Source organism: Pinus tabuliformis, chromosome 8, assembly GCF_031772625.1.
Source record: "Pinus tabuliformis cultivar Carrire ecotype Pingquan chromosome 8, CPIR1, whole genome shotgun sequence".
In the NCBI taxonomy this organism is placed as follows: domain Eukaryota; kingdom Viridiplantae; phylum Streptophyta; class Pinopsida; order Pinales; family Pinaceae; genus Pinus; species Pinus tabuliformis.
In genome coordinates, this window is record NC_142294.1 from 1,372,576,290 (window position 1) to 1,372,589,187 (window position 12,898).

General features: G+C 35.1%; 1 protein-coding gene across 1 annotated transcript; it reads left to right on the forward strand.

The window, feature by feature from the left end:
• The first annotated feature begins 8,109 nt into the window (after nt 1-8,109).
• Nucleotides 8,110-10,366, forward strand: LOC149240614 (cyclin-dependent kinase B1-1-like). Its single transcript, XM_089370238.1, has 8 exons — nt 8,110-8,306; nt 8,438-8,579; nt 9,172-9,233; nt 9,441-9,552; nt 9,669-9,762; nt 9,857-9,926; nt 10,035-10,176; nt 10,274-10,366. The coding sequence occupies exons 1-8, from the start codon at nt 8,110-8,112 to the stop codon at nt 10,364-10,366; spliced, it is 912 nt and encodes a 303-aa protein (XP_089226364.1).
• Nucleotides 10,367-12,898: the final 2,532 nt, after the last annotated feature.

The following is a 12,898-nucleotide window of genomic DNA, read 5'->3' on the forward strand; positions in this document are numbered from 1 at the left end:
AAAAATATGCTTGAAATTGTAGGTGTATGCTTAAGTTTTTTTCGTTACCTGTTTATGTGCTTTAAAATCTGTTGTGTATGCTGATATGTAAATACATACAATAATAAGTAATGCAGCAATAAACCAAACACACAGAAAAACAATTTAATTAGGAGTTCACCCAAAATTCTTGGGCTACATCTCCGTGAGCTCTAGTCAACTCAACTAGGCTCTCTGGGATTATGGCAGGTCCTTTTACAAGCTCTTGGCTCAACTCCATTGTTTTACATAGGAACAATGGGCTCATAACACCATCTCTCCCTAGCTATTGAAGCTCTTGGCTCTCTGGCTCTTGGCTCTCACTTTGGCTCTTAGCTCTAGCTCTTGGCTCTGGCTCTGGCTCTTGGCTCTAGCTCTAGCTTCTTTGGCTCTCTGTCAGTTTACAACCCTCTGGCTTTCCACTTGAACTCCAAGTGACTCCCTTGGCTGAGTGCACTTTAGATTTTGCTTTCTACACTGCTTCTTTTGCTGCTACCTTTTCGTGTTGTTCTCTTACGCCTTAGCTTCTTGCTTTGGCTTCACTTTCTGCTTATGCTCAGTTTCAGCAAGAACTCCAATAGCCACCCTTTGTCTTTGACATTCATGGCTTTTAAGCCAATAGGTGATTGTCTATTCATTTTCTCCTTCGGGCTCTTTGGCTCCCGGCCTCTGTCCACTCAAATCCCCCTTTGAGCGTTAGCAATCATTGCTAAATGCTTTCAGGGATGGTGGCGAGCTGTTCCATAATGGAATGGACCCATCGGTGCTTGAAATCTCCAGAAACAATATTTTTCTGTTTACATAGAGAAATGTTGCAAAACACACAAAAATCCACCAAAAAATTGTTCATCATATTTCAAATATTCATAAATCTGCACTATGTTTCCATCAGGTCCGCCTTTTAAATCACTTATCGCATCTCCACCATTGATCTGGAAGGTCTAGATCAAACGGTTGTGGTTCATTTCAGGTGGCTCATGCATACAGGAGTTAATTGCCCACAAAGGGTGGTTTTCTCTCTCTGGGGCCTAGACACGTGGTAGCCATTGTATGGGATCGGGCGGAGCCTGGCCAAAACCATTTACCGCCCATAACCCGCCTGAAATCTAGCCTATTCTGTGATTCCCTTTGTATTTCAAAAATACATTAAAACATTGAAATATCACAAAACGGCTTTATGGCGGACTTGAAATATTTATGAAGTGGCATTTACAAACCCCATCAGGTCTGGTTTCATCACATCAGTGCTTTCCCTTCATTTTTGGTTTATTTAACGAAAATCACAATTTACATTGAAAAATTCCTTTTACCGGACTTGAAATTATATCAAATCTCTTTTATAATGTCATCGGGTCCGGCTATTTTATCGACATCGGGGGTCGTCGATCGCCGACTCACCGATATTGGCGATCGCAGTCACAAGTCGCACGGCCTTGGGGTCCTTCCCTTTGGGGATTGTTGACGTTGATCCACCGATATTGCAATCACACTATCGCATTGGCCCAGGGCCTTTGCCTTATGGGTGCATATGCCTACCTCCGATCCAATCCGCTGATCCGATCATTGGAGATCGCTCATCGGGGGGGAGGGTCCCTTCCACCCGATCTTAAGTCCTCCTCTTTTCCTTATGTGATGCGATTTCCTCAAATAGCCTTTTAGGCCATTTTTAATGGAATTTGCCCCTTTTCAAAGGATAAGGGAAACTTCTTTCTACGATAACTTCTTCATCTGAAGTCTGTTTTCACCCATTCAAGTTGCGTTGGATTCAGAATGAAGAGATCTTTGCAATGAGACTATTTCTGAGAGTAGCCTGTGAATTTCATTTCCCTCTAATTTACAAAGGATTTGTGCCATTTGGCACCCTTTACCTCTTATATGAAGTCTTTTGGACTTAGAGGTTTGTTTAGGATCCATTTTTGGATCACGGCTTCCCACTAAAGAACTTTTGGTCTCCAAAAGACTGATATACTGATCTGAACAATAAATGAGAGTGACTCACCCTCTTCTCTCAGCCTCCCTATGCTTGCCTTGCATAGTGCCTCTGAACCAAAGTTTCTGACCACTTCCCTTCTTGGATGGGTTGGTCTTCCTGGGAAGAACTGTCTTCCTCCTTGCCTTCCTGCAGAACTTCTGTTGAGATGGTCATAGAAGGTAGTTTGAATTCTTATACCTTGATCATTGATCCAAGGTGGCTCCAACAAATGTGAAGTACATCTGCTCCACAAAACTTTCATTTGTACGTGTTTGAAAAGTTGTCAACAACAACTGTTAACAACAACAGAAACACAAACAACAACTGGATGGCGTAAACTCCTGCTTTAACAAAAGAAACATATCTTCACATCTTGTGAACACCTCCATGTCTTATATCTACATACAAATGATGGACTAGATAACAATCACACAAAACATGCCTTTAAACAAATGACCCTTCAAGTCAGGCATGTAGAAAAAGACCATTAGGACTCTTTTCAAAAGATGAAACACTTCATGATTGTCTCCATTTGGAGACCAAGTTAACTTCTCCCAAGTCAATCATGGCATCACATGCATGTCAAAGCAATCAACCCTGCAAGTTAATTACACATACATGTTCAAAAACAAGGAAATCATTAACATCCCTATTTTCATGCATCTCCTGCTCATGCATGCATTTCATACTTCAAGTTTCACTTAAGCACACTGTACTTTTGAAGCTAAAATGAAATACAATATAGATGCATCGATAGACATGCAATCTTAATCGGATAAGTACTTTAACGTTCCTTACCAATCCCTTTTAAAGGTACTACCTTTGTCTGCACATCAACATCATCATGTGAATCATTCTGAGACACATCATTCATGGAATCTTCACTTCCATTTCTGCCATCTTCTTTTTGCACTTTCTTCAACTTTTGTGGAAGTATTGTTAGATTCAGAGTCCAACATTTTGCAACAAAATGTCCTTGCTTATGGCAGTAAGTGCAACACATGTGCATCCTCTTGACAACATGATTTTCCTTGTCCAATGGACCTTTGGCTTTTTGCTTCTTTTCCTTCAAAAGTTTCCTGTATGTGGCCATTCTCTTCCAACATCTAGAAACATTACGGTTATCCAAACCACAAAAGGAACATGCAATTCTTTTCCCATACATATGTGGAAATTTACCATGCTTTGCAAAAGCAAAAGGAAAATGTTTAGAACCAGATTTATACCTGCCTCTTTCACCTTTATTTCCTTCATGAGGAGGTGAAGCAAATGAAGAAGTGGCTCCCTTTGGAACACCATCAATCTCTTCAAGGCTGTTGGAGTCTCCCAAACTCTCTAGTTGAAGTGTGTGCTTTTGAACACCTGCATCCTGCAAAGCATTCCTCCTAAATACAATCTTCACACTCTGTAATGCAACTCCTTCTTGGCACTGTTTCAATGGCCTTCATGACAGCGTTGGAACTTTCTCCACAAGCTTGTCCATAGCCAAGACCCAAATACTTAGGCCTTTCCTCAATCATTTTTGGCTCAACAATGCCTTGTGCATGTCTACCCAAGCCTTTTCCTTCATAGCCCATCTTGGACATTAGCTTGGAACCTATGCCTCTAGTATGTTTTTCAAAATAACCAATATAAGCATCCTTAGAGGAATTTGAAGATAAACTGGAATGGTTTACCTCTTCCTCAAGCTGATACTTGACCAAGGCTTCTTGGGCAACAAAGAGCTGTATCTCCAAGTCATGCATCCTTTTTAGGTTCATATTTGCAATATGAAGTTGCCTCTCCATTTCCTACAGTTTGTCGGAAAGCAACTGCTTCTCTTCCTTCATGGAATTCAACTACTCTCTAAGTATGAAACTCTTCCTTCCATCCTCATACATTTCTCTCACCATATCCATCATGGTGGACAATTCTTGCTTCATGTCTTCATCAAAGAATCTCTTATGATTCAAGGATTGCTTTGAGGTCCTTTGGAATAGAAGAATGCCTTCAACCCTTCTTCCTTTTTTTCCTTCCTGGACTGAGCTATCAATAGCTTTCCCTTCACTTCTGCAAACTCAAAAAATAGCTAGTCTACAAACAAGCATACAATCAACCAGATAATCAATCCTTAAATGCCCAAACACCTTTCAGACAAGCAATCTTTGCTCTGTCAATCAAGAATTCTGATATAACCTCCTTTGAAGGTGGGTTTAATCAAACTTAGGCTCTGATACCACCTGATCTGAAAATGGGGCACTTAGGCTTCTTGTCTAACTTACAAGAACCTCTCCCACTTCCAAAGCTTTAAATATTCCCAAGTCTTATTGATTAACCAATGCGGAATTAAAAATATGCTTGAAATTGTAGGTGTATGCTTATGTTTTTTTTGTTGACTATTTATGTGCTTTAAAATCTGTTGTGTATGTTGATATGTAAATACATACAATAATAACTAATGCAACAATAAACCAAACACACAGAACAACAATTTAATTAGGAGTTCACCCAAAATTCTTGGGCTACATCTCCGTGAGCTCTAGTCAACTCAGCTAGGCTCTCTGGGATTATGGCAAGTCCTTTTACAAGCTCTTGACTCAACTCCACTGTTTTACATAGGAACAATGGGCTCAGAACACCATCTCTCCCTGGCTCTTGAAGCTCTTGGCTTTCTGGCTCTCGGCTCTGGCGCTGGCTCTTCGCTCTAGCTCTGGCTCTTAGCTCTGGCTCTGACTTCTTCAACTCTCTGTCAGCTTACAACCCTCTGGCTTTCCACTTGAACTCCAAGTGACTCCCTTGGCTGCGTGCGCTTCATCTTCTTCTTTTTTGCGCTGCTTGTTTTATTGCTGCCTTTTCGCACTGTTCTCTTATGCCTTATCTTCCTGCTTTGGCTTCGCTTTCTGCTTATGCTCGGTTTTAGCAACAACTCCAACAACCACCCTCTATCTCTGACATTCATGGCTTTTAAGCCAATTGGTGATTGTCTGTTCATTTCCCCTTTGGGATCTTCGGCTCCCAACCTCTGTCCGCTCAAATCCCCCTATGAGTGTTAGTAATCATTGCTAAACACTTTCAGGGATGGTGGCCACCTGTTCTGTAACGGAATGGACCCATCGGTGCTTGAAATCCTTAGAAACAATTGTTTTTTGTTTACACAGAGAAATGATACAAAACACACAAAAATCTGCCAAAACACTGTTCATCGGATTTAAAATATTCATAAATCGGCACTATGTTTCCATCAGGTCCACCTTTTAAATTTCTTATCGCATCTCCATCGTTGATTTGGAAGATCTAGATCCAATGAATGTGGTTCATTTCGGGTGGCCCATGTGTACAGGAGTTAACCGCCTAAAAAGGGTGGTTTTCTCTCTCCGGGGCCTGGACATGTGGCAGCCATTGTATGAGATCAGGCGGAGCCCGACCAAAACCATTTACTGCCCATAGCCCACCCAAAATCCTGCCTGTTCCGTGATTCCCTTTGTATTTCAAAAATACATTAAAACATTTAAATATTGCAAAACGACTTTATGGCAGACTTGAAATATTTATGAAGTGGCATTTACAAACCCCTTCAGGTCTAGTTTCATTGCATCGAGGCTTTCCCTTCATTTTTCGTTTATTTAATGAAAATTGTGATTTACATTGAAAAAGTCCTTTTACCGGACTTGAAATTATATCAAATCTCGTTTATAATGTTATCGGGTTCGGTTGTTTTATCAACATTCGTTGATCACCGATCTGCCGATATTGGTGATCGCAGTCGAAAGTCACATGGCCCGGTGGTCCTTCCCTTTTGGGATTTCCGACATTGATCCATCGATATCGCAATCGCACTCTCGCATCACCCCAGGGCCTTTGCCTTATGGGTGCATATGCCTGCCTCTGACCCGATCATCAGAAATCACTGATGAGGGGAGGTCCCTTCCGCCTGACCTTAAGTCCTCCTCTTTACCTTATGCGATGCGATTTCCTCAAATAGCATTTTAGGCCATTTTGAATGGAATTTTCCCCTTTTTCAAAGGATAAAGGAAAATTTTTCCTGCAATTTCTTCATCTGAAATTCGTTTTCGCCCATTCAAGTTGCGTTGGATTCAGAATGAAGAGATCTCTGCAATGAGACTATTTTTGAGTGCAACCGGTGACTTTTATTTTCCTCTGATTTACAAAGGATTTGTGCCATTTGGCACCCTTTACCTCTTATAATGAAGTCTTTTAGACTTAGAGGTTTATTTAGGATCCATTTTTGGATGAATGGGAAATTTTGTGGATGGTTTGAATGGGTCACGGTTTGACAATAGGTCAGGTTGTGATAAGTGTGGGTCGCATATAGAATGGGCGGGCAACACAATAGAATCACTTGAGAGCCGAATGTCGTGTTCAACGTTCGAGCAAGGATGAATGAGAGCAACAGGAGTTGTGCGAATGACAAATTTGGGGTTTCCGGTGTGGGCAAGTGGCAACATGAGCCGCACGACTTGGGCACGGTTTCGTGGTGCACTTTGATAAATTATTCAAGTGTCCAGGCCAAATGGTTCCCTGTATGACTTAACTGTAAAAATTGTATATTTATAAGTTATTGAAGTTTTATTATAAAATGTTGGGCAGACTTTACGGGAGTTTCCCCTCCCAGGTATATGGGTGTACTTGTGATGTTGATTTGATTTCAGTTGCATATTGATGAAAAATAATTGAAAAAGATAAATCATTGATAAGTTATTTCGTTGCATTATTATGAACACTTGTTTGGAAAATTGACCAAGTGTTGAAATACACATAGACCGTGTACTCTAGTATTGATGAATAGGAAAAACACCACAGTGACGTCCCCACATGTGTGTAGTTGGAAGGCTACCACTGGAATAGGGACGTGACACATGACCTCTTAGAAAGAAACACATGCTCTTAACCATTAGGCTCACTCAAACTATATACACATTTAATGACATGTACTTTAACAAGCAATACATTCTTTTAATGATTTCATATTCTTTAGAGTTAAAAATATATTTAAAAAATAAATAAAATAAATAAAAAAACAAAATAAAAATAAAAAATAAAAAATGGTTTTGTACGAAGTGTTGCCCTTCCAATACGGCATGAAAACAAAATAGTGGAAGTATGGTGCTAGAGTTAGAAATTTTTCCATTAATAAGGTTTAACTGTTTTTTACGCTAAGCCACAATAATGTATTATTTGAGTATTTGAGATATGGGAAATTACAATAATGTATTATTTGAGTATTTGAGATATGGGAAATTAATTATGTATGTTTGGAAAGGTGATTATATTTATCCCATTATATAAAAATAGGATGAATCTCAAACTCTTTTCCCATATGAGTTTTAAATCTCACTTCAACTACGATTATTTAATTTTTCACATCCCTAGAAGAGACATAGACTTTATAATTAAGTATATGAATAGAATTTTCGTAAGAGAAAAAGATGCGTTATTTGACACTGTTTCCATACATCATTCATCAAATAAATTATTATTGGAATATATTATTCTATTTTATAGAATTAAATTTTAATCATATAATAATTTACCATTTACATCTTAATAAATTTTCTTTTATTTGATTTGCAAATAAGATGGTGTCCTCGTATTTTGTTATATGAATCTTTATTGTGTATAATAAAGAGTAACTATGTCAAATCTATTACAACGCTCCCTTTTTTTCATATTTACATAGATAGAAGATTCAGCGCTTTTTTTTATATATATTTATAGATAAAAGATTCAAGTACTTTGATCTTAATCACGACTCTTAAACTTCTGATAAAGATTAGCTATTAAAAAACATCGCTATATTAATTTCATAGATTAGTGTCTCACCTTAATATTATTGAATTTCCCCAGGAAAATGCAACCTACTGATTTCAATGGTTGGATCCTTACATCAAAATTCGCTACCGACTTACAAGGTAAGATCAACAGTCGTGTCATTTCGTTTTATGGAGTTTGAATTCAATAAATATGTAGTGATTTTAGTTAGAGGCAGATCATATGCACATTGTGAAGTGCAGTGGATTTTGAAATCCACTTCGCTTCTCTTTGCCAGTGAAGTGTAGTTTAAGTTCCCAACTCTCGTGGTGACCTATTCTTCTGCACCGTGAAAAGAGCAAAAGGAATCCATGGACAAGTATGAATTTATTCAGAAAATCGGGCAGGGAACCTACGGGAAGGTCTTCAAGGCGAAAGTGAAGGAAACTGGTCAGATTGTGGCTCTCAAGAAAACTCGTGCATATTTTATGGAGGAAGGAATTCCAACCAGTTCTCTCAGAGAGATCGCAAATCTCAAGATTCTCTCTCGTTGTAAACATATTGTGAAGTACGAACATATTTTCATTTCCCATAGTGCGGTTGATATCGCAGCTGTTCTGTTTTAACAGTCCAGAACAGATGATGGGCTAAAATGCTGAAAGAGTTCTCCGCTTTGCTGTTTTTGTTTATATGTTGCAGGTTGTTGGCCGTGGAGACCGAACGGTTTGGAGGTCGAAAGATTTCGATTTACCTGGTGTTTGAATTTATGGACTGTGATCTTATGGACTTCTATGAGAAATGTGCCAGCCTCAATCAGAAAGTACCACCAATTCTCATCAAGGTGCACTACTATTAGAATTAGAGTAGCATTGTATGTTGAACAGTCGGAGATTGTTGAAATTTTTTTTATAGTAGATTTTTAGAATATTTTAGAAATGGATGAATATTTTGAAATATTCTCAAAATCCACATGTGAGATAATGATCCCAGTTGGAAATAGATATTTTTAAGTGGATTGCTAATTCCAGGAATATTCTAGAATCTAATATGGGCGCTTAAATCTAATATGGGATAACGATCACAGTTGGAAATGGACATGTTTAAGTGGATTGCCAATCCCAGGCTAGGTCAATTACTTTCTAAAATATAATATGGGCGTGGTCAATTATTGAATCTAATATGAGTGAGGTCAATTCTTTGACCTTACCTATATCCATATGGAATATTCCAGGAATATGTAATGAGTGGGTTACAAGATTTTTCTTGTTAAAAATAAGGCTAAAAGTTCTTGTGTGAAACTCATTTGTTCAAAACAATAAATGGAAAAAATTATGTTAGGAATTGGTGTGATTGAATCCTAATATAAATATTAGAAAATATGTAATTCAGTTTTTCATTTTATTGCTGAACATATGCATGTGTTTGCATTGCAGAATATGATACAACAACTCCTTAAGGGAGTGGAATATTGTCACAGAAACGGAGTAATGCACAGGTTGATGATCCCACTCTTCTTCTGTTCTTAGTTCAGATACCGTTTAATTCAGTTCATCTCTTTTTATTCTGGACCGACTCCAGCTTTAACTTTGTCCCTCTTGTGCTCTTAATTTTTCCCCATTGTGACAGTGCAACTCTAAACTTATATATCAACTCTAGTGCAACTCTAAAATTACTTATAATATTATAAATTTCGATTTTGCAGAGACTTGAAGCCCCAGAATTTGTTATTGGATATGGAGCGGGGAATACTAAAGATTGCAGATTTTGGACTGGGACGAGTTCTCAGAAATAAATTTGCTCTCTATACCGAAGAAGTAAGGGAATAAGGAGTTCTAACAGTCAGTTGAGATCCTGTAATACTATTGGCATGAGAAAAAAATACAGATTTGGACTAGTTTAGTCTAACTCAAATTCTAATTGGGTGTTGCAGGTGATAACTCTTTGGTATAGGCCTCCTGAATTGCTGTTGGGAGAAACAAAATATACGTTTGCAATTGATATTTGGTCTGTTGGGTGCATTTTTGGTATGATATATTTCCTCTACATATAAATTCTTTCTGAGTTTTGTTAAGCAAGTTTAGAACAATTAATGGAAGTTATTGTGATGGAATGATGCAGCTGAACTGTGTCTTTTGAGCCCTTTAATTAAAGGAAGTTCTGAAGTGACTCAGCTCTTTGAAATTTTCAAGTGAGTTTATTTTTATTTTTTCTATTAAGTGAAATAAAGGTGTTTGACCAATATAATATTATAGATTTTGTTGAAATTAAAGTATAAAATCCATATGTACTTCTCCAGGTTATTAGGAACTCCAGATGAAGAAGTATGGCCAGGAATTTCACGCCTTAATCACTGGAATGCTGAATTTCCAAAGTTTAAACCTAAGAATTTAGTAGATGAAATCCCTAATTTAGATGAATGTGGCTTAGATTTATTATCCGTAAGTTCTCTTCTTAAATTTATGAACATTATTCATTTAGATTATTAAATTTAAATAAGCTATATTAAAATGTTTTTACTATGATTTTTATATGCAGAAAATGTTTCTATATGACCCTGCAAGGAGAATTTCGGCCAGGGAAGCTTTATCCCATCCTTACTTCTTCGAGTTAGATTCTGAACCATCTTAACTGTTAGAGCTTTCAAAAATATAAACCGATGCGATGTTAAATAACGTATCTCAAAATTTATATTATAATCGGTTACGTTTTTGAATTCAGTTATATCGTTCTAACTACAATTTATAATTATCTGTTAGACCAGGGTTCAAACTTAAAATAATTTTAAGATATATTATTTATTTATGATTTAAGAATAGCTTAGTTTAAAGAGGCTGAGGAGTTGCCTTGAATGTTATGGAAATTTCGGTAATATTTAAAGAAAATTTAGTAAAGATTTTTGCAAATCTAAGTTATAGTTGTTAAACTTCAAAATTTTTAAAATAATTTTAAGATATATTATTTATTTATGATTTAAGAATAGCTTAGTTTAAAGAGGCTGAGGAGTTGCCTTGAATGTTATGGAAATTTCGGTAATATTTAAAGAAAATTTAGTAAAGATTTTTGCAAATCTAAGTTATAGTTGTTAAACTTCAAAATTTTAAGTGTTCTAGAGTTTTTTGATGGTGCTGAATCTATTTCCACCATCAAAAACACGATTCAAAAACTGCATCTACCAGATTTTTTGAAATTTTTTCTTAAAATTCTAGCTACTTTTGACAATTCCTCCACCTCTTTAAAAGATTCTTTTAAAAATCACACATATAACAGAATTATATAATTTAAAAACATTATTTATATATTAAATAAAATAGAATAATCATAGTTTATTTATTAATTAGATGTATAATTATGAAAGTATCACACCCCTTCAACATTATACGCATATCTGTGATGTATAATATATGGGAATTATATGATTTAAAAAATATTATTTATATATTAAATAAAATAAAATAAAATAATTATAATTTATTTATTTAATGGATCTATAATTATGAAAGTATCACATATTTCTTAAATTATTATAATAATTTTGTATGTTTAAATTTTTAAAATAAATATTAATAAAAAAATTGTATATATATAATAAATTTGAGTGTTTTTAATCAATCAGTGTGGTTTATCAATCATAGAAATCTTGATTATGAATTATATTAATTGGTTCTAAACACCTTAGCTAAAAATTTCTATAATGTAATTTCTATTGAAAGAATTTTCTTACCCTCATAAACCTATTTGATAAATTAAATACATTGAACTTATTCAACATAAAAACTTTGCAAAAATCTAATGTTTGATTATTTAAATAAATTCTCATAATAAATTTATTTTAGAAAGACACATTTTCCACCATTTTTGTAGTGTCAGTTTACATCACATAATTTACTAGTTGAAAATTTAAAATCAAAATAAAATAAATATAACATGTTTTTTTTAAAGATAAAAGGATAAATATGGCTATATATCCTTGATTCATTCTCCGAGTAACCTTCAATTTGTGCCTCATCATATATGACAATTAAAATAACAAAATTAGTTAATAAATTCGAAATTATTTTATTTTATAAATAAGAAATTTAGTGAAAAATAAATAAATAAGAAATAACTTTGTTAGATCTAAGACTTTTGTGACAAAGGTCATTGATAAAATTGGTCATTCCCATCACCAGAAACTCAGGAAAGCAATTGAGATTGAGAGGCATCCCAAGAACCTTAATAGGGATGATGGCTAGAAATTAAGTAAAAACTGGATTCCAGCTCTTGCTTCTTAACTGCTCCATCCATTTGTGGCTTCATATGTTTTCCCTCTTCCCTCTTACATTTATTTGCCTTGCTCCATCCGTTTGTGGCTTCATATGTTTTCCCTTTTCCCTCTTACATTTATTTTCCCTCCTCCTGCTTTTGGTTATACCTTCTTCGCTTTCCTCCTCTCAAGTTATACCTTCTTCGCTTTCCTCCTCTCAATGAGGTGAGCTTTCCTCTTTCCTCTTGCTTAATATCCTTATTGAGGTTTTGGGTAATTAATATGTGATATAATATATCAAAATCAATTGTAGTTTAAACCATATGTTCTTAATAAAATTTTAGTTTAGGTCATAGTATTACACATTTTTCAACCTTATATTAATTAATTTAATAAAACTAGTAACCAATTTATTATACCATAACCAACTAATATTATTATAAATCATTCTTGAATAATACTACAATTTGAATTGATGAATAAGTTATTTATTTTTAATATTATCACCTTCTAATTCATTACATAAAAACCATTTTATTACCATATAACTAATTATATAAATTAATTATTATACCTGATAGGTCAACCCTTACTTATAAAATAATATTATTATGACTAAGTCAACCCAAACTTATAATATAATTTTATTAGATTTCATTATTATTTAGATTAATAAATTGTGACAATTTCCTATATTTATTAATTATTTACTAAATTTTGATGCTATTTATTTTCTCATAGATTGATTTCTCACCTTATCTTGAGGATGAACCACATTAGTTGGTTCAAAAAGTCAACCCAATCCTTACAATGTGATTAATCCAGAAGACTATTTTCTAAAAAAAATAACTTTACTTTTTTGGAAGGAGAAATTGTTATATATTGTTAATGACTAAAGACATATAAAAAAAACTGAG